Source organism: Myxine glutinosa, chromosome 5, assembly GCF_964187855.1.
Source record: "Myxine glutinosa chromosome 5, kmMyxGlut1.1, whole genome shotgun sequence".
NCBI classification, from domain to species: domain Eukaryota; kingdom Metazoa; phylum Chordata; class Myxini; order Myxiniformes; family Myxinidae; genus Myxine; species Myxine glutinosa.
This window is the reverse complement of record NC_136265.1, coordinates 28942880-28970367: the sequence shown is the minus strand read 5'-3', so window position 1 is coordinate 28970367 and position 27488 is coordinate 28942880. Positions and strand designations below refer to the sequence as shown.

The 27488-nt window shown below is 48.4% G+C and overlaps 1 protein-coding gene across 2 annotated transcripts; it reads right to left on the bottom strand.

Annotated features, from left to right (window-relative positions):
* Positions 1–1109: 1109 nt before the first annotated feature.
* Positions 1110–3786, bottom strand: LOC137412261 (perilipin-3-like). 2 transcript variants are annotated; one of them, XM_078777772.1, is made up of 4 exons: positions 2302–2408; positions 2044–2126; positions 1630–1852; positions 1110–1546 (listed from the first exon to the last, which is right to left on the bottom strand). In XM_078777772.1, the coding sequence occupies exons 1-4, from the start codon at positions 2381–2383 to the stop codon at positions 1224–1226; spliced, it is 711 nt and encodes a 236-aa protein (XP_078633898.1). In that variant the 5' UTR covers positions 2384–2408; the 3' UTR covers positions 1110–1223. The 2 variants fall into 2 exon arrangements, with proteins under 2 accessions (XP_078633898.1, XP_078633899.1); XM_078777773.1 differs by lacking the exons at positions 2044–2126; positions 2302–2408 and adding an exon at positions 3637–3786.
* Between the last annotated feature and the right edge of the window lie 23702 nt (positions 3787–27488).

The following is a 27488-nucleotide window of genomic DNA, read 5'->3' as shown; positions in this document are numbered from 1 at the left end:
GGAGGCCTTGGTCCGAGATTGTTGAAAATTGGCCAGTCTATTCCAGGGCAAGACAAATGTGTGTAAAGTTTGGCGATGCTTTGTGCAACGATGCAGACGTAGTGCTGCGCAAACAGAAACCAACCAACCAACATACTTGCCGGAATCTTGACAGGATGGAATCTTTGGATGAAATGGATGAAATGGATGACAGGATGAAAAAAAGGAGGAATCTTTTCCGGCAACAAACAACCGGAGTGAAAACTGAGTACTCCCTTGGTGTGCGTCATTGCCGAGCCCCCTTCGGTGCCCGGCGATGACGTCATGCACCGCCTGGAGATTGCATTGGAAAGGAGCGGTGTACAACAAATCCATTATAGAAGATGTAGTTTGTGTCTGTCCATAGGTCGTCGGCCAGTTTCGGTGCTGCCTTTGCTTTTCTCATCGGGTCTATCTCGATCGGACAAAATCGATTGCTTTTCTAGCCTGGGTTTGAATCCTGCAAACTGTCATCCCGGTGTTTTACAGACTAGGTGATTCCATGTGTGTGCCGTCCCTCCGATGTACGGTAAACAAGGCGTCACATCACCAGCATTAGTTTGTGGATCCTCAAAAATCCCACGGTGACCTTCGTGAAAGGTCGGCAAGTTATCATCGGAATCCTTGTCAAATTACAAATTCCTGCCCTAACCAGCATTACCCCCACCCATGGGGATTTTTCAGAAGGATACGTGCAATGGTCTTCTCTTTTCGAAAGGTGCCACAGCATCGCAAACCCAAATATCATGGAGGAACGAACGTGTAACAGTTGCCACAAAGGTCTGGACCACTTTGAATGTGGGAGATTTATTGTGTGACAGCAGAGGCAAGAAAGGAAAACCTGCCAACATCCATCGCATCAAGGACCAATCGATACCGGAGAAGTTTGTGGAAGACTGTGTGGGTATCAGCAAAACCTAAAACACTGGAGGGAGAATAAAAATTTTAAAAGACAAACCTGAATTCCTTGTTAGGTAAGGACAAACCTTTCCAAGCTCAAACCGAAACGGGTACAATGACCACATGGAAGACCGCCTAGACAACATTACAACCAAGATGGGAATGAATTCAGGACCCAAAACAAACAAAAATCACTTTCTTCAAGAACTTTATTTCCATCACGTGACAAACCCAGCAAATCCAATGCATTCAATGTGAAGCTGCACAAAAATTTAGCAAATGAGAAATCACCTGCGGACATTCACTCATTTGCTTGGTTTGCCCAGGGTCTCCGCACCGGTTGAGGGTTTACAGACATCACTGGAGCGATCTGAATCGTGTTCCTGGTGCACCGCATCGATCACCTGGTTCACCGGAGTCTTCTTCACAACGGAGTCGAATAGTGCGTTGAAACATTCGAGAACACTGGTTAGACCGGCACGACCGGTCTCTGCAACACGTTGGATCCCGGAAGAACTCTTCTTGAACACCTCTCGTCCGGCCTTGCTGGACACAGCAATGAGCCGACGGTAAAGGTCAAGGGACGAGTCGCTTCGCACGACAACTTTTTCATCAGGACTTTCACCTTCTGCAGAAAGCACAGGTATTACTTTCTGCAGAAGTACAAAACTTTCTGCACAAGTACATCAAGTCCACACAGCACCAACTTACCCGGCTGATCACGTGGCAGGTATCCATCGACTTGAGAAAGCATAGAGTCTGCACCTGACAAAACCACCTGTCCAAACTTTGTTTTCAGTAGAGAGTCCGTACCGTCCAACATGGCCTGCTTGGATCGCTCCATACCCACTCCGACCTGGGACTTGGACCAATCCAGGAAGACTCCCATTTGTTTTTGTGCAATTTGCAAATTCTTCTTCACATCACCAAGCACCTGCAAACAAGGAAATATCCATCACTGAACAAAGGAAAACTTAAGTTACTTCAAAAACAATAAGATTTCCTTGTTTTCCCAGTTCAAAGCAGACAGTTCCAGTTCCACGAATCTCCACAACCAAATTCCATTGGACCATTTGAAGGAATTACATGACAGGAACATGGAGTCACTTCCTCTATTCCCAATACCTTGTTGGCAGGTTGGTGCAACAACGGTACTTTCTCTTCCACGAGATCCAGACCCCGGCATGCGAGCTCGTCGACAAACTTAACTGTATCAAAGACATTTCATGGAAACTCAAAGATAACGGATAAATAATTTACACAAAGCGGACAATTTCAAAAAACGATCCAACAATGTCCGTGCTTCTCCAGAATGGATAACTTTCCATAAAATAAATTAAAAACAGGTCAGCCATGTCGTCCGATCTGCACAGATTCACTCACTCTGCGGATGAAGAATCCTGGCGATTGGTTCGATCCCACTGGAGGTGATCACAGCTACCCCTGTAACACCCTGTTCCACCATATTACCAAATGAGAGAACAGGCCTCGACTCTTTCCCACACCTGTAGGCCTGAACCAACTCATCCGCAGCAGAACTGAACAACGGCAGTGAAGACAATCTCTGAATGACATTCTGCGGACAAGGAGAGATAAACAATGAGGACATCTCACATTCTGAAACTTTTTGGGTTTTACAGATTGAGATTCTCAGAGCGGATGAGGCTGGGACTGGGAGTCAACTATCAAATCCACAAACTAACCTCGTCAATCCTGGTTTAGAAATGAACGATCGATTCGTTTGTGTTTTCCACCTCAGCAAAGCAGTTACTTGAAACACAATATCGTTACGTCAGATTCATTCACAAATCGGCGAATGCGCTCTGTTCCACTTTGAAAAATGAAAACATTCCTCAGGAAAATAAATAAATAACAGAGGCAGTGTATAAGCACCAAATCGCTGCCTCAGTTTATTCATTCCTCCTCATGTGTGAGTATTATGTAAAGACATGCACCCATTTTCAGTTGTCTCAATTAGCACATGAATAAAGTGGGTTTATTTTTATACTTTTATTTAACTTTATCTGAACTTTTTGTCCCGTTTAAAATCTCTAAGCTGTTCGTTTTCTAGGTTCCACGTCCTAGAGAGCTGAAATTTGGCCCACGGTCCTCTTTTCTGGTACAATTTCATCTATCAAAATGTAATTTAAAAAATTCGAAATAAAAAACCTTTTTTTTTTGTTTTAAATAGGTTAAAATTTTTATTCTTTTAAATAAGTGTCGCCCTAAAACACGTTTTTTTCGTTTACTTATTTTGTTCTTACATGTGGTATTTTTAATCACGAGCATTTACTAGTTAATAAACCCAAGTCTCAGCCAAACATTGGTCGGACACATTACAAAGCTCTGCAATACAAATTAAATTCGGGATCACATGATAAAGGATTCGGATTCAAACATTGAGGAATTCAAAAGGAATTTAGGGATTCTCACCCAGCCACCCCCGCTAACCCCCCCCCCTCTCCAGCCCCCGAGCATCCGCACCCGCACCCCCGCCCCCAACATGCCCCCCCGCCCAGCCCCCCCCCCCCCCCCAAGCACTAACCCGCCAAACCAAAGAGAAAGACCGATCCATCAGTTCGCCCAGCCATAAAAGCGTTTGAACAACTTTAACGAATCATGTTTAACTCCCCGACTGATTTCCCGGTTCTCCCCGCAAAACCGATTCACCTGGAACTCGATCCACCATCTTTTCACCTGAAGAACCAAATGACTCACCTGAGTACCGACGGTCTGAACCTCCACTGCCATTTTGTTCAAAACAAGAAACACCTCACGAGGAAAGAAACGAGCGAGATCACCTGGACCAGTAAGGGGGGGGGCAACCAAAGATGCACCAGGTAACCAACCTGAACCACGGCACAGACAAGTAAGTGAATGACGAAACGAATGAATTCCACACCAGACTCACCTTTTTATACAATAAATACAAACACCTGCTCCTCTGACGTCACACCCGGTACACACCTTTACCCTTACCTAAAATGATAATTTATTTCACCCCAAGGAATAAATGAAGCAATGAAATTGACAAAAACAGATATAATTATCCATGTTTCCACGTCACTCCATTTGTGTGTTTTATAGAAATCTTTAATCATCAAAATGTTCAAGAAAACCCGCACAGGTGGACATTTGGACCAACACACCTGTGCTTCATCAATTACCTGATGTTCAATGTATGAACCAATTCGAACCATGCACCTTCAAACTTAGCATCTGGATCCGTTCAACATCTCCATGAACGGGCACCGGAACACAATGACCTTCTCATTTCGAGGGGATTTTCATGTGTACAGGTTCAAGCAGACGAGACAACCGGCTTTACGTCCCTCAATGTCCTCAGAGTGGGAATCTTTGTCTCTTTTCATGATTTATTGGATAAAATCTAAATGGGAATTTGAATGGGATTTGTGGAATGATGACGTCATGTTAAAATTAAAATGGGAATTTGAATGGGATTTGTGGAATGATGACATTATCTCTGTGAACGAGTTGTTTTTATTATTACTCCCGCCAGGGAGTAATGCATTCGATCGTGTCCGTCCGTGTGTGTGTGCGTATGTGTGTTCGTGTGTTTGTGAACAAGATATCTGGAAAGGTTCTGAACGGATTTGGATGAAAGTTGGTGGGATGATTGCCCTTGGGATAAGGAAGAATTGACTAGTTTTTGGTGAAGCTCAGGATATTATTCCGGATCCAGTAATTTTCTGAAGGATTTTTTACCGTTGGAAGATAGGGCTCATTTTTTTTTAACATTATCTTCCATATATTCTATATTTAACATTGTGATATGAAAATAGTTTTCATATTTGTTGTAAATGTAGTTTAAACTTGTGGTTATGCGTTAGAGCGGTGTATTTTTTTTTTAGCAGCGCCGTCTTCAAGGTTCTTTTTTTTTTTTCTAAAAAAGACATTCTGTCATTATAAAACCACCAAAGTGTGTATTCGGTTTCCACGTTTCATAAAATATATCGTTTGATACGTATAATGCTTTAAAACTGTTTTTTTTGTTTTGTTTTTTTTTACCTCAGAAAAGATATCAACATTTACCTCAGCGAATGTCAATCGCGGTGTCAGTATTTGCTGACCTTATAAAGACAGGTGCCATAAGTGTGACAAGCATGTGCACGGGATTCCTCCCAGAAGAATGAGTGGTCGCATTAGCTTGTACGACTTAAAATGAGCGAGTTTTGTTTTCACGTTTGGGCCAGTTTTACATGTTGTATCCCTAAGGAATGAAACGAACGTTTTTCCTGGCTTACAATTTTATTTGAAGTCACACATGCCTCAAAATACAGTCACTTACATAGAATTGAACGCTGAATCCGAAAATGTAAGTGAAATTGCCTTGTTTTGTTTTTACATTATCTTCTATATATTATATATATATATATATATATATATATATATATATATATATATATATATTGTTGCAGACGCGGTTTTAGATGTTATATTGACCGAGCGGTGGTGTATTACCGCGTCCGAACAGTTACTCCCCGATTAGAACCCGATTCCACCCGACGTTGACCAGATCGCCCCACAGATATTCAATCGGGAAATCTCTAAAGCGACCGAAAGAGAAGGAAAAGAGAAAAAGACAGAGTACGGAGGAAGAACAGATTTATTATACACACACAAGCAAAAAGGAAGAGCGACCAAAATTATTTACAAGCAATGGATGGAAAAAGCAGTCACACAGTGCATCGTTAGCTTATTCTACTCAATTTACTTAATCCCAAGACAACGAGTAGGACAGGACGTTCACACTTACACAGGGGATATTGCAGGCAGGTAGGGCTTGAGGTGGATTGCTTGAGAGGGAGGCAAGGTCGGAGGCAGCAGCTCTCAATTCCTCGTTTTTGTTTTTGGCGGGAAAACCCTTCGTCGCGTATCCGCTGCTGTAGACGTCACGCGCTGGTTCGGCACACCTGCTCCTCTTCTTGTGGTGGAGCCGTCTCCCTCCTTTCAGCGCGTCTCTCCAAAGCTGGTTTCCTTGCCGAGTACCTCTCCTCTTTGGCTTGGAGCGTTTCGCATCTCACTGCTCTTCTTGGTGCCGCCTCTTCGCTCCTCTCCCAGGTCATTTCATAAAGCAGTCCCTTACAGTCGCTTTTATAACTCGCGGCGGAATCAAGCCGCCGGCTGCGAGGGCACGCCTACCGGTTCGCTCACCGCGGTGCTGATTGGCCATGCGACCCTCTGGCTCACTCCTCCCCTCGATGACGAGGTGGAGACACGCCTTTCTTCTCCGAGATTAGCACATGGGCAATGGCGGCTTGCGGGATTGAACACAACTCCCACCCTTTTGAAAGGAACTTTGGAGAGCGGAGATGTTTGGGGAAATTGGAAGGGCCTACGCTTTATTTCGTTTGATGCAATGCAGTCAATCTAGTGGGAAACACAGATTTAGCCTACATGGAATAAGGAAATACACTATTTAAAAAGATATATCGTGACCTGCGTGTAAGTTTCATGGAATTAACTAGGAGGACGGCTGCGACCATTATTTACATTACCAGGGTGTTACCATACTTTTGTAACGTTCACATTGTAACGTTTTCACATTCGTTACACTTCCTCCAAAATTGTTACACTTCTCAAAAACCGTTACACTTCTCAAATTCGTTACACACTTCTCAAAAGCATTACACTGCACCCTCCTTTCTTCAGGCCCAAGCTCGGGCCTACTAAACTTTAACTTAGTGTGACACGTAGGTGTAATTCCCTCTACAATTAACCTGACCCTGAGTGTGACAATCTTAAAACACAAATAAGTATGTCCCCCTATTGCATTGCACCCTGTCTAACAGACTCAAGCCCACAGCTAACCGAATTACGGAATTATTCTCAAACTATACATTTACGGTGGGGAGCATTATTTACAATGACGTGATTTCTTATTTACAACGCAACCCAGGACCTGTGTTTTTTTTTTCTTTTTCTTTTTAAGGAACAAGAAAAAAAGAAATTCCTGTTGGGAGGGAGGAGACAGCACGCATTGCATCGATGCACCAGTACCAATACCACCAAAGCACCCAAAAGCACCAAAAGCACCACAAAGCACCAAAAGCACCACTCGGTGCGCAGTCACCATGGTTCTTAATAAACACAACAAAACAACTGGTGGTGGTCTTCACTTTCTCTGCTGGGCCGATGTTCTTCCCGACGTCTTCTGGCTTCATGCGGCCTATTTGGACATAATAAAAAGCACAACCCGTGTCCATTTTTATTTAGGGCAACAGGGGCCAACTAAGGGTGGTCCACCTGTTTGGCATAGGTGCCAACTTACCGAGGTCCGCAAGCAAGATTCCCTGGCCACTATGGCCGGTCTCCAACAGAGGTGCCCTGCCCCAGAACCTGGGGTCCATCAAGTGGTACTTGGCCGCAGAACAGCGGTCCATAAAGTGGTACATCAACGCAATGCATGCTGGTTCTGGGAATCTCGGGCGCACAATGGCCACCTCACGCACGCTCCCCTCGGCACCCAATGGCGCACAGGTCATGTGGGAGACAAAAGAAAGACAATTGAGCGAGGGGTAAGGTCACAAGGGTACACGTCAATAAGGCAATGCAAGGCGAAATGCGTACGGAGGGCGAAGTGAGAAAGCTCGTCCCTACCGTACGTCACCCCCCTGTCACCTACCCTACCCTTGCCCTTACCCCATATGTACAAAATCTACACATTACCAATTCGTCACTACTGTCACGTCTTCCCCATATTTCCCCTATACCAAATTCGTCACCACAATCCCTCTAACCAAAATTTGCCATCACCCAATTCGTCATCAATCCTCATAAGGAGGCAGAGATGGAACATCAAAGCACAATGTCACACCCACGTCATGATGCGTCTCACAATCCAAACATTTGCATCATAAAAAATAATCAAAACATGGCATGGTGTGGAGTACCTGTCACCTCAGGTGAGTGGATGCAGATGGTGCGAGGAGATCCTTCATCCTAACTATTTTTCTAAATGACTTTAACACACTTTACACTACCCGGGGTCTTTCCCTGCCAATCCATTGGCCAACTTACACTATGGGTTCTAATAACCAATTCCCATTGACCAAACTGTGGTGCTTCTCAATTTGGGGTCTCACTCCCCCGATTCATCTCCCGGTGCCCTCGCACAATTTCTGGGCTGCGACGTGTAGCTCTCCCAGCAGGTCTACCCACCTGCACACCTCCACCACTGTAGTTGCCACCCGAGCTTACCTAGCTCCTCACCCTAACCTATCTAACTGGGGCAGGCCCCTCCTGGCTCTGTCACCCCACTCGGTGCCCTCTGGCACTGGGCTACCCGGGTCCGTCCTCCGGATCCTCGGGCCCCATCCACAACAACTACTACCGGCTCCCAGAGCCCACCTGCGGAGTCACCTGGCCGACATCCTTACAGTGGTGGAGCGCCCAACCAACTACACACACTAACAGGCTACACGCCCCGCCATTTCCACGACACTAATGCACCCATCCAAAGACCATTCTTTCACCCGCACCACAGATGCCAATATCCAACCACAATTTACCTATACCCTCTACCTAACACTTACACTACCCGCCCCGGGTATCCGTGATGGGGGTCCACTCTTCCCCCATTCACACCTTCGCACCATCCACTCCACTCCACAATTTCCACCATACTCACTCCACGACCATCCATTCCAATACTCCATTTATTCCACACTACCACTCTCCATACCTGCTGTTGCACACCTGTGCCCTCACACCTGGTGCCACCTGCACCCTCCTTTCTTCCTGGACCATTTGGTCATCACAATACACAATCCCTATCACTCACTCATACACTGCTCCATCCACCTGTTCAGTTGCACACCTGTGCAATCACACCTGTTCAATCACACCTGTTCAATCCTCACACACACGGCATCATCTCAGCTAACTACTCCCCTCTGAAACTTGCGCTTCCCAGTCGTCCCTTTAAACTATTGCGCTCCCACGTCATTATAATCCACACTAATCTACCTGCGTCCCCACTACAGGTATCAGTCACTAACTAACCTTAACGTCACCTAATGTCATCTTCGCTAGATCCCTATCATTATCCAAGCCCTCCCTGGCTCGGTTGTCATAGCCACCCCATAAACTATTGCGCATTTGCCCCCACCTGTGAGGGATGGTGGATTTGCCATCCCACCACATCGGGGGTCTCTCACTATAAATTTTGCTCGTCCAAATTCCAACCAATTCAAAAATTTTCCATTTACTGCCAATTCTACCCACTATTATAAATTTCGTATCAAATCACGATCACTATCACCCGTCTACTTATTACATCCTCTCGGTGCGCCAATTCACGTCTACAGCCCGGCTTCGTACAGCCGAGCCATGAACGCGGGTTCTTTTGTGCCGGCGGCTGGATGCGTCCGGCACTCGGTGCAGGGACGGGGGCTTACCCGGGCCGAGATCCCACGCACCACCTCGGCGTGGAGCCATCCAATGTCCCGATCTCGACCTGCCGGCACGTCTCAATAGAAAGTGGTCGCCATGACGACCCTTCCTATCGGGCTGCCCGCTCCGCCTAGGGGAGCCCGGACGCGGCCGTTCCACGCGAGGCCCAGCGTGGATCGCGCACGGCGGTCCTTTCGAACCCGCCGTGGCTCGGATCCCCGCTGGTTCTCGCGGCACGCGAAGCCCGGCACGCACCGAGGGCCCGATTCGGCTATAAGTCGCCCTAACCGCTAAACCGGTTACTGTCGACGCCTCACCTGGATGCTTACAAGCATACACTACCCCTTTCTTGCTCATACATGCAGCCGTTTCCATGCTCCTCGTCGTACCTTTTCTTACACACCTCGGTACACTCATTCCGCTCCCCGACTTGGTCACACACCTGACCACCGAACACCTTGGCACACATTCGTCGCTCGCACACCTCACCAACACACCTCCTCGCGCCCCTTCCTCGGTCACCTCCTCTGTGACAATCACAGGTGTGCTCTCACTCGCACACCCAACCACGTGCCTCACTACCAATTCCAGCGTGCATTCCCACTCACGCTCTACCATTCCAGGTGTGCATCCTTCCATTCCAGGTGTACACCCTCGCTCACCTGTCATAACCAACTCACGCTCCGTGTCACTCTCACTACTCTCACCACCACTCTTGACAACGCACTCACCCTTACTCCCGACAGCGCACTCTTTCCTCATGCACCTGTCCGTTACACACCTTTCTCGCGCATCCGCTTGCGCACACTTTTCCGTTACTTCCTCCGTAACACTCACCACACCGCGCTTCCATGTGCTCCCTCGCACACGCGCTACGGCCAACTCACTCTTGACGGCAGACTCACTCGTCGGCGCGCACTTTTTCCTCACACACCCCATGGTCGGACATTCTCGCACACCTCTTTTTTCGCACACCAGACCTGTCGCACACTTCACCAACGGCCTTTCACGAACACCCGGATCCAAACCAATCCCCAAGCCGACTGAAGCTTTCCTCACATCATGTACATTGCCACTCACCTCCGTACCTCGTCTCCGCACCTCTTTTGCCACCTGCAAACTCTTTATTTGGTTAGTGAGCATCACATTATGAGTTGAGCACCGACCTTGTACATATTCCGCTATCTCCTCCTTTATTTCTCTCTTAGTTTCTGTCCGTCTCTTCTTAATTTCACTCACCTCTTCTTCCACTTCCTCTAATTTTTGTTTAACCTCTTTTATTTCTCGGTGCGTCTCCTCAAGTTCGTCCTCTAAGGCTACCGTGACCGTCTCTATGTGCTTCCTCACCTGCCGGTCCTTTGTCTCCATTATCTCTGTCACCTCGTCCACCCTCATTGTCAGTTCCTCACGTACCATCTGACATTGCTTCTGTGTCGCTATTAATTCGTTTTTTATTTCTTTTTGTGTCGCCTTTAACCCTCCTAGTACCGCAGTGTTCTTTTGAACCTGCTCCACTAGTTCTTTTTGTCCCTCCGTCAGCTGCTCCACCTCCTCCGTCAGATCTTCTATTCCCCCTTGTAACTTAGCCGTATTATTTCTCACCTCTTTCTCCATACGCTTCTCACCTCGCTTTACCTCCTCGCGTAGCCCCGAAACCTCCTCACTTACCCCTCGTCGTATTTCCTCCATCTCTTTTGTAGATGCCACCCTCATCTGTCCCAATTCATCCCTCTGAGCATCCAGTTTGGTTTCTACCCCGATTTTCACCTCCTCTATCTGCTCTCCCATTTGTTTGATTTCCCTGGCAGATTGTTCCCCTATTTCCCGCAATTTGTCCTCCATCCTATTTTCTAACCCCATTAACCCATTTTTCACCTCTTTTATCCCGTTGTCTAACCCCTCAAAATTATTGTCGAACTTCCCAAATTTCTTGTCTAACTCCTCACCGGTACCCCTCGCTTCGTCCTTCATTACCCCCATTTGGTTTCCCATTACCCCCATTTGGTTTCCCATTCTGTTTTCCATCCCTTTGAAATTATCGTCTGTTTTTACCATAAAGGCCATCATCTGTTTCATAAACAGGTCCAAATTCATTGGCATCTCTGGCTCGGCTGCCGCGACCACGGCCAAATTTGGTGCCGCTACACCCACGTGCGCGAGGACGCCATTTTGTGCACCTGATACCCCCTCAACCACATTGCCAATGTTCTCCTCCTCCCTTTCCTCCACATACATTTCCCCGAGGTCCTGGGTCGATTCCACCCTGTCTATCTCTCCCACCGACATCCGATCGCCTTGATTGTCCATGGCGCGATCTCAAAATTCGGGTTTTATAAAACAAAATAAATTTCGGCAGCTTGTAATTTTGAGCGCGTTAAGCGCGCTTCGGGTCCGATTTCGGGTCCGATCTCACTCCTCGACACCAATTGTTACTCTAATAGTACAATTGGTGTTCCAAAATTTGGGCCTAACAAATTTAGTCCCAGGTCCGAATCCAACTCCTGACAACCAATTGTTGCAGACGCGGTTTTAGATGTTATATTGACCGAGCGGTGGTGTATTACCGCGTCCGAACAGTTACTCCCCGATTAGAACCCGATTCCACCCGACGTTGACCAGATCGCCCCACAGATATTCAATCGGGAAATCTCTAAAGCGACCGAAAGAGAAGGAAAAGAGAAAAAGACAGAGTACGGAGGAAGAACAGATTTATTATACACACACAAGCAAAAAGGAAGAGCGACCAAAATTATTTACAAGCAATGGATGGAAAAAAAACAGTCACACAGTGCATCGTTAGCTTATTCTACTCAATTTACTTAATCCCAAGACAACGAGTAGGACAGGACGTTCACACTTACACAGGGGATATTGCAGGCAGGTAGGGCTTGAGGTGGATTGCTTGAGAGGGAGGCAAGGTCGGAGGCAGCAGCTCTCAATTCCTCGCGGTTTTTGGCGGGAAAACCCTTCGTCGCGTATCCGCTGCTGTAGACGTCACGCGCTGGTTCGGCACACCTGCTCCTCTTCTTGTGGTGGAGCCGTCTCCCTCCTTTCAGCGCGTCTCTCCAAAGCTGGTTTCCTTGCCAAGTACCTCTCCTCTTTGGCTTGGAGCGTTTCGCATCTCACCGCTCTTCTTGGTGCCGCCTCTTCGCTCCTCTCCCAGGTCATCTCATAAAGCAGTCCCTTACAGTCGCTTTTATAACTCGCGGCGGAATCAAGCCGCCGGCTGCGAGGGCACGCCTACCGGTTCGCTCACCGCGGTGCTGATTGGCCATGCGACCCTCTGGCTCACTCCTCCCCTCGATGACGAGGTGGAGACACGCCTTTCTTCTCCGAGATTAGCACATGGGCAATGGCGGCTTGCGGGATTGAACACAACTCCCACCCTTTTGAAAGGAACTTTGGAGAGCGGAGATGTTTGGGGAAATTGCAAGGGCCTACTCTTATTTTGTTTGATACAATGCAAAGTCAATCTAGTGGGAAACACAGATTTAGCCTACATGGAATAAGGAAATACACTATTTAAAAAGATATATCGTGACCTGCGTGTAAGTTTCATGGAATTAACTAGGAGGACAGCTGCGACCATTATTTACATTACCAGGGTGTTACCATACTTTTGTAACGTTCACATTGTAACGTTTTCACATTCGTTACACTTCCTCCAAAATTGTTACACTTCTCAAAAACCGTTACACTTCTCAAATTCGTTACACACTTCTCAAAACCGTTACAATATATATTGTTACGGACACGACTTATTGAGATGTTATGCTGGGCCGAGCGGAATGGCCGCCATGTTCGCACAGTTTACCCGATTATACTCGAACGTTGGCCGAATCGCGCTATGCTAAATCAATGAAGGAAAGGACACAACGGCTGGGTTAAATGACACGACACCAGGGGTACAGTTCTCAAGACCTCCGGAGGAGGTTATAATATGGGTTTGCAGAACGTTTAGATTACACGGACAAGAGGTACAGCATAGGAAGGTGGGCACTTAAACACGGTCTTATCTTAGACCCGACAGACCACAGATAAACGGGACAAGACTGACTCACACAGGGATTGATGGCAAGGAGGGGCAGGTAGTCGAGGGCTCAAGGTGCACCTTGGCTCAGGGGCAGAATCGACCCGGTCCGGTCCAAAGATGCGGGGAGGTATCGTCGCGCTGGAGGTGGCGTCCTTTTCTCTCCAAGCTCAGGCGCATCTGACGTCACCTCCGGTAAGTGGCTGCGTATATCCAGCGGGGAGTGACACGCCCTCGGCTCGTTAGCTCCGCCCCAGATGGAATCGGTCCGCCGCTTCTTATTGGGTGCGGGGGGGGGGGTTACCGGGCTCCGCCCTTGACGAGGAGCTGACAGTCAGCCCCTGTGTGGTAACCCCGTCGGAGCACATGGGCAATGGCGGCTAACCAAGCCGGAGTGAGGACGCGCACTCCCCGCGCGCTGTTGTTGTTGTTGGTGTTGTTGTTTCATGAGATGATGGGAGGATGCAGAGATGAGATTGTGGGGAGGTATTGGGAGGTCCTAAACTTACTACTGGTGCCATACAATCACATTCTGGAGAGTCAGAATTAATGGAAACGAGTCCTTAACTGACATAGACTAAGAATAACTAGCAAGATGTCCTATAGTTGTCTACGTGAGATGCGGTGAACCTGGGCACGACATTTAATGGGGGAAAAAGGGGAAGGTCGGTTCTACAGAGTGTTGTTTACAGACAATGGGACTAGGGAATGGGGGATTGGGGATAGTTGGGGAGTATTGGGGAAATAGGGGAATATTTACAAGCGGATATGGATGGAGGCCAAATCCCATATCCGCAACAATATATATATATATATATATATATATATATATATATTTATCGATCGCGGATTAGATGTTATTATGGGCCGAGCGGATGGTCCACCGCGACCTAACAGTTCCCCCGATTCTTCCCCAACTCACCCGATTCCACTCGAACGTTGGCCAAATCGCGCTACGCTAAATCAATGATGGAAAGGACACAACGACTGGGATAGATGAAACGACGCAAGGGGTACAGTTCTCAAGACCTCCGGAGGAGGATATAATTAGTGGTGGAGAAAAGGGGTAGATTACAAGGTAGAGTGAGGTAAAAGACACAGAAGAGATGGGCACTTAGTTACAGTCTTATCTTATCCCCGACAGACCACAGACAAACGGAACAAGGCTGACTTACACAGGGATTGATGGCAGGGAAGGACAGGTAGTTCGATAGCACAAGGTGCACCTTGGCTCGGGGACAGGATCAAGCACGGTCCAAGAGATGCAGGGAGGCTTCACAGCGCTCGGAGGTGGCGTCTTTCTTTCTCCAAGCTCAGCGCGCATCTGACGTCACCTCCCTCTTCCTGCGCATGCTCAACGGGGAGTGACACGCCCTCGGCTGGTTGGCTCCACCCCAGATGGGACCGGTCCGCCGCTTCTATTGGGTGCGGGGGTTACCGGGCTCCGCCCTTGACGAGGAGCTGACAGGGAGCCCCTATTTGGTAACCCCGTCGAGCACATGTTTGATGGCGGCTCGTTGGAAAGGCCTGGTGCCCTCCCAACACCCCCTACCAACCAAGCCGGAGTGAGGACGCGCACTCCCCGCGCCCGCCGCTGCTGCTGTTGTTGTTGTTGTTGTTGTTGCTGAACCGTGAGGAAGAGCTGCGGGGAGGTATTGGGAGGTCCTAAACTTCCTAACGGTGCCATACAATCACATTCTGGTGCAACGAAGGGTCAGAATTAATGGAAACGAGTCCTTAACTGACATAGACTAAGAATAACTAGCAAGATGTCCTATAGTTGTCTTACATGAGATGCGGTGAACCTGGGTGCGACATTTAATGGGGGAAATAGGGGGAGGTCGGGTCTACAGAGTGTTGTTTACAGAAAATGGGACTAGGGAATGGGGATTGGGGATAGTTGGGAAGTATTGAGGAAATAGGGGAATATTTACAAGCGGATATGGATGGATGCAAATCCCATATCCGCAATATTGCACCCTTCTCTACCTCGGGGCGTCCCGACCCGATAAATTTTTACCTACGTTAGTGTGGCACTCAGATGTAGTTCCCTCTACTATTAACTCAACCCTGAGTGCGACAGTTTTACAGATGTTCACAAATGAGTAAATATGTCCCCCTGCGACATTGCACCCTTCTCCTAACAGAAACACACCCACAGGATAACCGAATCGCGGAAAGCATCCTCAAACTAAACATACAGCCGGTAGGGAGCATCATTTATACAAGACTGATATTTACACTACGATCCAGGACCTGTTCTTTGAGGAACACATGCAGATGTTATGCATAGAGAGAGCACGCATGCCAGCATCGATACACCAACCCACGAGTGCCCTGTGGCCCTACGGCCTTTAATAATGTGCAGAGCACCCCGTCCAAGCACCAAAAGCACCACCCCATTATGCACAGTCAGCACCATCCGGTGCACCAATAAAGTGTTCATAAAAATGCACAATTAAGTGTCCATGGTCACCGGTGGTGTCGCAGCCGGCCGATGTTCTGCCGCTGGTCTTGCCTTCATGGAGTGCACTTGGCCTTCTGGCTTCTTTAGAAATAAAGAAAGGCGCCAACCGCGTCCATTTCTAAATTGTGGCCGTCAGGGGGGCCAACTAAAAGTGGTTCACCTGTATGGCATAGGTGCCACGTTGACCCAGAGGTCCATCAACGGGTGGTGCTTGCCCGCAAAAGAACTGCGGTCCATGGTGGGCGGCCACAAACATTGCGGTCCATATGGTGTATCGATCCAGGCAGCAAACAGCGGAAGTACAGGCCCACAACTGCGGAGCCCGCACCTCTCTCTCCTCTCTCTCTGCCCCAAAGCCAGATCCTCGGAGGTGGGAGACAAAAGAAGACAAGTGAGTAAGGTGGTAAGGGCGCAAAAGTGCACGCAATTCAAGGTAATGCACACTGGGGGCACATGGGAACCAGGTGAGACAGGTACGTTCCTACCGTACGCGCCCCCCCCCCACCAGGTAACCTACATTGCCCCTCCCTTACCCCTTACTGTATCCACAAAACACAACACTACCCATAAACATCTACTTTACACATCAACAAACGTCCCTACTGTCTTCCCCGTTCCTCCCATAAACCAAATTCGTCTTCTCTCCCTCCTAACCAATCAAATTTGCCATTTCCAACTCCCATCAAAATCTGCCATCACCAATTCAACATCAAAATCTGCCATCACCAATTCATCATCAGTCCCTCCTAAGGAGGGAGAGATGGAATCACCCCAATGTCTCATCCACGTCGTGATGCGTCTCACAAATCCACACAGCAATGCTCCTTTCCTGCAACACAGAACAAAGGAACAAAGGTGTGGAGTCATCATCACCACCTCAGGTAAGTGGCTGCGTATGGTGCGACAGGTTCATCAATCCTAACTATTTCCTAAATGACTTTAACAACTTTACATTACCCGGGGTCTTTCCCTGCCAATCCATTGGCCAACTTACACTATGGGTTCTAAAAACCAATTCCCATTGACCAAACTGTGGTGCTTCTCAAGTTGGGGTCTCACTCCCCCGATTCATCACTCGGTGCCCCCGCACAATTTCGGTGGCTGGGTCGTGTGACGCTCCCAGCTGGTCCGCCCACCGGCACACCTCCACCACTGTTGTTGCCTACCGAGCTCACCTGCTCCTCACCCTAACCTAACTAACTGGGGAAGGCCCTCTCGCACTCTCACCCCCTCAGTGCCCTCTCTGGCACGGGCTGCCCGATCCACACCCGGGATCCTCAGGCACCCACTGACACTAACGGCTCCCAGAGCCCACCTGCGGCCTCACCTGGCCGACATCTAACAGTGGCGGAGTGCCCAACCATTCACACTCATACTAACAGGCCACACGACCAGCCAATTTCACCACACCAATGCACCCATCCACAATACCATTCTGCAACCGCACCACAAATGCCAATATCCAACCACAATTTACCTATACCTTCTAACTATTCTTTAAACTACCCTCCCCGGGTACTCGTGAAAAGGGGGTCCACTCTTCCCCCATCCACACCTTCGCACCATGCACACCACTCCGTACCACTTACTCCATGTATTCCACACACCTGTACTTGCACACCTGTGCTCTCATACTTGGTGCCGCCTGCACCCTTCTCTCCCCCAAGCGCATTCGCACTGATCCACAACACTCACTACTCACCATGACACTCATCCGCAATGCTCTCTCATTCATCACTTGTACACTCACAGACACCTCGGAGCATTGCCTCACCGATGCCTCATTTGAAGCTGCTCACCAGCACTTCCGTTCACACTGCATCATCTGCCCTGTCTACTCCCTTCTAAAACTCGCGCTCCTCCGTCTTCCCTTACACTCAGCGCTCCCACGTCATTATCATCCACACTAATCTACCTGCGTCCCCTCTGCAGGTATCCTTGTCACTAACTAACCTTAACGTTACCTAATGTCATTCTCTAGATCCCTAACAATATAACCTAACCCACCCGGGCTAGTTTTCACTGCCATACACCCCATAATCTATAGCGCATTTGCCCCACCATCATGGGAAGGGTGGCAGGGATGCCACCCTTACCCACCGTCATACGGCGCGAGTGGGACCTTGTGGGACCACCTCGTATGTGAGTCGTTGCCCGCCTGCCGGACCCCGTGCGTCGCCCCTTGCGGGGTCAGCGCGGGGCCGAACCCCCACAGTACATTACCCCCAAGGGGCTCTCGTGCCTCCCCTGTCGCTCTAAAAACTACCCCTGTTGGTGTCGATGCATGGGTCACACTTCCGCAACCCGCTACCCATTCCATACCACCACAACCTTGCTCACTCACACCTCGCACCTCTCCCATCACCGGACCCTCTCGCTCGCACCCTCGTTCCATACCCTCCGGACCAGCCATACACCTCACTCTTGGCCTCTCACGAACATCCGGGTCCATCTCGACCCCCAAGCTTATTAAATCACCTGGCGCATCATACGCACGACCATATTGGTCACCACTTACACCGGGTCCTCTTTCTCTTCGCTTCTCCTCCATCACCTGCGAATCCCTCATCCGGTTAATGAGCACATCATCACGATCCGAACACAGACTTTGGACCAATTCTTTTACTTCCTCCTTTATCTCTTTCTTATCCTCTCTCCGTCGCTTCTTAATTTCACTCACCCCTTCTTCCACTTCTTCTAATTTCTGCTTCACCTCCTTCATCTCCTCGTGCGCCCCCTTAAGTTCTTCCTCTAACTCCACCTTATTTTTTTCTATGTGCTCCCGCACCTCCCGCTCTTTAACCTCCATCACCTCGACCACCTTGTTCATTTTCCTCGTCAGGTCCTCATGTACCGTCTGACACTCTTTTTTAATTACCCCTACGTCCTTTTTCATCTCCTTCTGTGTCGATTTTAAACCCTCTATTACCGCTGTGTTCTTCTTTACCTGGTCCCCCAACTCCTTTTGTCCCACTGTCAGTTGTTCTACTCCCAGCGTCAACTCCTCTATACCACCTTGCAATTTTACAGTCCCCTTTCTCACCTCCTTCTCCATGCGCTCCTTACAGTGCCTCACCTCCTCGCGCACCCCTCCGACCTCCTCACTCACACCTCTTCTGATCTCCTCTCCCATCACTTGCATCTCCTGCCCAGATGCCACCCTCATCTGCTCCATTTCCTCCCTGTGAGCATCCAATTTAGTTTCTACCCCCATTCTGACCCCCTCTATCTGCTGCCCCATTTTTTTAACTTCCCTTTCCGCTTGGTCCCTCATGTCCCTCAATTTGCCTTCCATACTGTATTCTAACCCCTCTAACCCCTTTTTCATCCCTTCCATTTGATTCTCTTGAGCGGCCATTCTGTTTTCTACCCCCGTTAACCCCTCCTGTATTTCCCCTAATCTATTGTCTAATCCCTCTATTCTACTCCCTAACCCTCCGATCTGGGCCCCCATGTCATCCCTCAATTTCTCGCTATTGGACTCCATCCTTTGTTCTAACCGTTCCCCCATTTCTCCCATTTTGCCCCCCATTCTGCCCCCCAATCGCTCACTATCAGCCCTCATCTGCTCACTATCAGCCCTCATTTGCTCACTCTGAGCATCCATCCGATTCCCCAATTGCTGACTATTAGCCCTCATCTCGTCCTTCTGCAGGTTGAGGGACGCCTGCATTTGTACCATAAATTGCTCCATGAGGGCCTGCATTTGGGCCATCCCTCCCACTTGTGCAGCGGGTGCGGCCGCCGTAGCCATGTGCGAGGCGCAATTTTGCGCGCCCGCAACCTCGTGCGCGAGGACGCCATTTTGCGAACCTGCCGCCCTCACTGCTTCGCTCTCCTCTTGTCCCTCAATTTGGTCCTGGATCGACCCTGCCTCACTCTCCTCTACTGGAACCCAGCCGTCTTGATCTGCCATAGCGCGACTTTCAAAATTCGGGTTTTTTTTTGTAAAACAAAACAATTTCCAACTGCTTGTAATTTTGAGCGCGTTAAGCGCGCTTCGGGCCTCGAATCTCACTCATCGACACCAATTGTTACGGATCGCGGATTAGATGTTATTATGGGCCGAGCGGATGGTCCACCGCGACCTAACAGTTCCCCCGATTCTTCCCCAACTCACCCGATTCCACTCGAACGTTGGCCAAATCGCGCTACGCTAAATCAATGATGGAAAGGACACAACAACTGGGATAGATGAAACGACGCAAGGGGTACAGTTCTCAAGACCTCCGGAGGAGGATATAATTAGTGGTGGAGAAAAGGGGTAGATTACAAGGTAGAGTGAGGTAAAAGACACAGAAGAGATGGGCACTTAGTTACAGTCTTATCTTATCCCCGACAGACGACAGACAAACGGAACAAGGCTGACTTACACAGGGATTGATGGCAGGGAAGGACAGGTAGTTCGATAGCACAAGGTGCACCTTGGCTCGGGGACAGGATCAAGCACGGTCCAAGAGATGCAGGGAGGCCTCACAGCGCTCGGAGGTGGCGTCTTTCTTTCTCCAAGCTCAGCGCGCATCTGACGTCACCTCCCTCTTCCTGCGCATGCTCAGCGGGGAGTGACACGCCCTCGGCTGGTTGGCTCCGCCCCAGATGGGACCGGTCCGCCGCTTCTATTGGGTGCGGGGCTTACCGGGCTCCGCCCTTGACGAGGAGCTGACAGGGAGCCCCTATTTGGTAACCCCGTCGAGCACATGTTTGATGGCGGCTCGTTGGAAAGGCCTGGTGCCCTCCCAACACCCCCTACCAACCAAGCCGGAGTGAGGACGCGCACTCCCCGCGCCCGCCGCTGCTGTTGTTGTTGTTGTTGTTGTTGTTGCTGAACCGTGAGGAAGAGCTGCGGGGAGGTATTGGGAGGTCCTAAACTTCCTAACGGTGCCATACAATCACATTCTGGTGCAACGAAGGGTCAGAATTAATGGAAACGAGTCCTTAACTGACATAGACTAAGAATAACTAGCAAGATGTCCTATAGTTGTCTTACATGAGATGCGGTGAACCTGGGTGCGACATTTAATGGGGGAAATAGGGGGAGGTCGGGTCTACAGAGTGTTGTTTACAGAAAATGGGACTAGGGAATGGGGGATTGGGGATAGTTGGGAAGTATTGAGGAAATAGGGGAATATTTACAAGCGGATATGGATGGATGCAAATCCCATATCCGCAACAATATATATATATATGTTGAGAACACCTCCTCGGCGATCGTAACAGAAGTTCACCAACAGTTTGAGATTGAGAATGACGAAACTTTATTAAAATACCACTTATACAGATCTGGAGGAGACTGAGACGTCTGCAGCACGAACCAGCTTCATGCCACGTCTAGCCTTCCTGAAAATGCATTGATTCACAGTCCGCTTAAATAGGGACACGTTTATCAGAAAATCTCCGAGAGAACAAAGGAACTGGCGAGAGTTCCTCCCACCGTTATCCCTAGTGGGCCTAGCCCCCACCGTCATCCGTCCTTTCATCTTGGGGGAGTGGAGCACGCACCATTAGGATCCGGACCAGATGTGTTTTCAGGGCTCCGAGGTGACAGAAAATATAACTCACTGAAAAGGGAATTGCATTCTTGGTTCCGATAAGACCGTAAAGTAAATGAGGTTGCTCTGATGAGTCCCAGGTGTTTAAAAGCACCTTCAGTTCACATTTCTCATTTAAACATAAATTCAAAGCATATTTATTGTAACTCAAGCGCCGCTGTGATTATACGAAATATAATTAATGTTTTGGCCGTTTATCAAAGGTTATATGTCTACGGTTCAAGCATCCTACGTGAAGTTACACATTCCGTGCACATTTTATTCATTCTCCTGCCCGCGGTTTGGGGCGCCATCTGGGAAAAGAGAGAAGGTTTATGACTTAGACTTATCCAGCCGTCAAGGGGCACATCGTATACAATGAGGCCAGACGTTCAGCACGGATGAAGCGAGCTTTTTCTCATTTTAAACTAAAACGAAGCGGTAACCTTTATTAACTTTATGAAATAGCATTTTTAAGCAGCATTTATAACATAACATATTTAGCCTGACGACATCCATGACAGGCATTTAGGCAGTAACAGATCTGCGACCTGACATCCCTTCCTCTTGTCTCAACGAGACAAAGTATCTCAAGAGACAACGTGCCGCATCAGGCTTTATTGAAAGACAATCGTGTAATGCGGGTATCTCCCAAGGGCATACCGTGCGCACATAGCGCCTCGCCCGTGCATTTGGGGAACGTGTCGTGTGGTGCGTGCTTGGAACTTGAGGGCTCAGAACATGAAAGTCCATTAACGTTTCGGATCCACAACGAAGGCGTCTGGTCCAGATGAGGTTCTGCCCCGCCAGGGGGCCAGTCACCTCCCCTGCGGAACTTGCTCCCCCCACCCTTTACAGACGCGGTCCTTGCAGATCTTCGAAGTTAATCAACGATCATGCCCATGAGATCTCTCACGTGCTGCTGTTCTGGGGAATACATAATGTCGTCAGTATCTTGTGTCTCATTTTCCTGGTCAGGGTACAGAGCGTAAAAATCCGATTCACTTGAAGCATTTGAACTTAAAACATTTGAAGCAAAGAGAGGGACTTCCTTTATGTCAAAGTCTCCCATGGGCGCCTGGTCGGCTTGCGGGTCTAGGATATCCACGTCGGGTCCCTCGACTGCCAGACCCAACGTCGCAATCAGATCCATAGTTGGGTCAGAAGGGGGTGTACAGCTGTCAGCTTGTAATACATAAGAGGCGTTAGCCAGTACATGCAAGGGGTTTACGGCACAAGTATCACAGTCATCACAGACATCATTACAGGCAGCAGCCAGTTCCCACATGGGATCAACACAAGTATCACAGTCATCACAAAATTCAATACAATTTTCTGGAGCGCTGGTCACAACTGCCTTGTTGAAGGGCCCATTCAGGTCGACGGCCTTTGTGGTCAGAACCATAGTCGTTGTCGGCGGCTTCTTCACTTTCCATCCTGTAAAATACTTTCTCATACAGAGGAGGACTAGAGATTTCATTAGTGCCCCCCAAATTACTACCCCAATTATCACGGCCAGTGCGGTCAATAACCACTTCACTATGGTGCCCGTCCATCCCCGGAACCAGTCAGTGAGCCAGCTAAATTTATAAGAATTCTCGCGCGCGATCCGATCGATCGTCAGGGCGTGGCTAGTTTCCCTTAGTCTCACTATTGCGGCTGACACTCCTTCAGATGGATCAGGTATGTAAGTGCAACATTTTCCCTCTATTATTCCGCATACCCCTCCTTTCTCTGCCAGGAGCATGTCCAAAGCCACCCGATTCTGCATCACCATTGTACGCATGTGAATTACCGTGTCCAATAGTATATCATGAGCCGTAGCGGTGTCGTTTGCCACCTTTTCTAGGGCCAAAGCCAATTTGTCTATCCGGAAGCTGTTCATGGCTGTGCCCGCACCTGGGAAGAAGAAACCTAACACCTTTTCCCATAGGCTCCCGTGTAGTTTAGTGGTTCCATCTTCGTTCATGACTGACCTCTTATAACGCCTGTCCAAGGACTTTGGGTCTAGCTCATCCAGTATCTCAACGTCAGGAAGGACTGAACCCAGATAACATGTGCCCCCCCAATTATTTGGTAAATAGGGGTAAGCCTTGTCGCCGCATATAAACATTGTCCCATGGGGTGGGACCAGGTGGGTGGATAAGCACTGGAGTCCCTTTACCACCCCATTAATTCTACTAACCCCCCTAGAGAATGTTATAGCCGTTATGTTGTGGTTGTGTTTATCTTGCAGTACTATTCGTAATGTAATCCCCGAGCTCCCTTGTCCCAGCTTCCCGGGGAGAGTGTAGGCGCATTCTGATTCTCCCATACGCAAGTGGCCGGAACCCTGGAGGCAGACCGTCCCTTTCTGTGGTTTGACCCAGACGGGGGCAGGCCTCTCGGCCACATGGGCAATCATTGACGGGCGATAATTAAATTGTCGATTGCAACTCTTGCCGTTGTCAACCCCTTCTCTTTCCAGCGTGGTGACTAAACATGGGGAATCGATAGGTTGTGAGCAGAGGTCATTGAGGGACAAAGGTAGCACTATCATGTGTATTCCTGTGGTGCCTGCTTGGGGAAAGTGCATGCACGACCAGCAGTGTGTCCTATTTTGAATTGTTGCCACCTCCCTGGCCACTTTCCAATATGTGTTTTCACCCTTCTTTGGGGCCTTATCCTGGGGTTGCGGCGTGAGTATGTATTCGTTGCATCGTATGTAGTTCTTTTCGCCACCGGCCGCGCCAGGGGTCCAGACGCTGCACCGGACCTGCATAGTCATGCCTTTCTCTAGGCGTGTGCGTGTTTGTAGCTTAAAATCAGGGTTCCCCATTGGTATCCTGGTTGGGCCAAGGTCTTAATGCTAGCTTGCCAGTCTTCCCGGAACTCTCGTATCTTTCGTAGTACAATGCCAACGCGTCCAGGCCCTGCCGACAGTGCTAGCCATCTTACGGCTACCCAATTTTTGTACAGGGTTTTCTGTTCGAAACATGGTAGTGATACTCTTTGTCCCCATGTTACGGTGAGGTGTCGGGTTCCGTTTTCGCATCTATTGGGATCGGAGCTTCCCCTAGCTGCTGTTACTATCAATAGTATCGTACCTATGATTAGGCCCATCCTTACTGTGGTTGCTGTGGTGTAGTGTCTGGTGCTTGTATGGCCAACTTACAGTGCGTGGCGTGGATCCACGAGGTCTTGCCCTCGCAAAAGACTGCCGTTGGTGTAGTCAGCAACACCTGGACTGGGCCCTTCCACCTTTTCCAGGGCGTTCTTGCGGGTGAAGTGCTCCACGAACACCTGGTCTTTTTCCTCTGGTGGAACACCTGGTCACCAATTTCCTAATCCACATTTCCCAAGTGGATCCAATTTTATCCAATATTCGATTTTAAATTCAATCCAATTTTCTCTAATCCTTCTCTCAGCATCCCATTTGCCTGTTTCCTACATCAATAATGAATAAAAATAAAAAATAAACGAAAATTCTTTCAGCTAGAGTTTCAACTAGGATTACCACAAACAAACCACCATTAACCTCCATTAACACAAACAAACCACCATTAACCTCCATGAACCTCCCCCTATTATTTATTTATTTTCGCGAATAAACAAATAATAGAAATAACCTGGTCTAATTCCAATTCCAATTCTGGTCAGTTCTGGTGTCTGGTCACACACAATGTTTTTCTCACCCACTGTGATTCGCTCAAAATAGATTCTCACTGTTGTTATGTCTGAAATTCGTCTCATGAAAACCCATTCAAGAGTCCGGTGTAACAGACAGACAAACACATAGACACGCCGAAGACCCCAGGGTACCCATCAAACTAGCTTGTCCGCAGATTCACAAAACAAAATTTGTAACTTACTCAATTTTTTCTTTTCAATTGTCATCCCAATTGTCATTCCCTGTGCAAATTAGAACACTCCGGACTATGTCAACAACTGAACTTCCAAGACAACAACGATAACACACACCACCTGTCATTCATAGTAGACAACTGCATCTTCTTCCTTTCATTCATCCAAAGCAAAATTGATGACATCTACAACAGCTCAATCACCACAACCCGCTCTATCCTGACAAACTGCATCACTGAAATAAAATCCTGGCTTCAGTTCAACAACACCCAACAACGACCTCAACCACCCATAACTCTGCCCTCAACATTGATGGTTTCCCAGTATCCACCTTCCCTCACCTCCGGAATCTTGGCATCCTCATTGACCAAACCCTCTCTTTTGACAAATACACTAAACAGATCATAAAGACAGCCTTCTTTCACCTTAACAACATCGCCCGTCTCCGTCCATCCCTTTCCTTCACGGCTGCAGAAACCCTCATCCACGCTTTCATCACCTCCGAATCCATCTCCACCGCCTCTTACACTTAAACAGATCACAATTACTCACTCATACACTGTTGCATCATCGAAGCTGACTACTCCCTTCTGAGACCTGCGCTTTTCGATGTTTAATCCACTAATCTGCCACGTCCTCTACTACAGGTAACTCTTCCTCAGCGAGCTTACACTGCCATATTTCCATTACCTGTAGCTTATTTATGCTATATTTCACACCTTATGTATCTAGATTTACTTCCAACTTTGATCTCGTTTGGTCCAGTCAAAAGTAGACTTTTATCAACGCATTCACCATGCCGGATGCCCCTTGAAGGCTGGACCAAAACCCCTGGACGAGGTTGTATCCCAGTACTGACTCTGCTGTCTTCTTGCAAATCACTTCAACTCTCATTGACCTTACATCCCATGTCCAAATTTTGTGACCATTTGAGAAGCCCGGAGTTCGATTTTCAGTTCTGGCAACCTCAGCGACTGAATTTCCTTGTGGGTTTGATCCATTCCCATGAGTACCTGGGCCCAACTCGGCCCAAGGTACACAGTACTTGCCTCCATGGAACAATGACGCCTGAGCACTCAATTAGCCCTTCATAGGATCACAGACTTACAATCAGACAGACAGACAGACAAATAACAGAGGCATGTCACCAGCCTCAGCACAGGACATCACCTCTCCAGACAGGCACAATATAATCCACAGTATCGAAATGCCAACTTTTATCTGAAGCCTCGCAAAGACAAAAGTCGGGCATGTTCACTGCATTTCACTGCATTTCACTGCACTCCACGCTCCATGCATGCATGCTCCACCATGCAACCCGATCAGTACTTGGTGCGCCCCCTATAATCAGCAAGTTATAATAACCACAATATACCTAGGCACCCACCTCTTGGTACCACAACTTAATCCATGTTACTTGCATCTCTTTGCATCTTCCCAATTGTCCTGCATTTAACATGACTATCCCCAGAGCTCGATCAAACACGTCACTGTACTCGACTCGGTTAAATTAAATTCAAAGCGTACTGTACCTGACGCTTCCGGTCGGCACCGGAAATCTGTTTATTTCTTGAGTCCCCTGAATCGAGACATCAACGACAATTACAACAACAAACAGAACTCGATATTCTCTGTTCACTAATTACGTACATGATTTCAGTTTTAATCAACAGTATATGTCCCGATATTCACTGTTCACTAATTACGTACATACAGTATATGTCCCGATATTCTCTCCAGATTTAAGTTCTATATCCTGCCGTTAAAGCAACACCCAGTAGACCGACTCCGCCTGTCGTTCTTCCAAGGTTAGTGAATTACCTCTGACCTCTTACCCTTACATATCTCGAACAAAGGTCAAATGAACTTTAAAAGGTCAAACTTCAAATTGGGGTAACCAGCGCTTTCATCCCACAAATAATACAAGTCCGGCGACATCCCCGCCTCTGCAAGAACTCCACATCCGGACAGACAAACGACCATTATTGAGGCTCTACATCGCAAAATGCCAGCTTCTACGAATCAAACAACCGTCACAATCCGCCCAGGAACTTCCGTGGGAGACATGCTCTACCATGCAGCACCCTTACTACCTGGTGCACACCTTTCGCACATCCCTCCTCGTTTGCACACTTCATCAACACACCTCCTCGCGCCCACTCAACTGCAGCCCCCAGTGCCCACCCAGAGTGCCCAATCTGCGACCCACAATCTTCTCGGGGCACACACCTTCTCCTTGAAATCCATGCCTCAGAAATATAACTCCACAGAACAGACAGCAATGAAA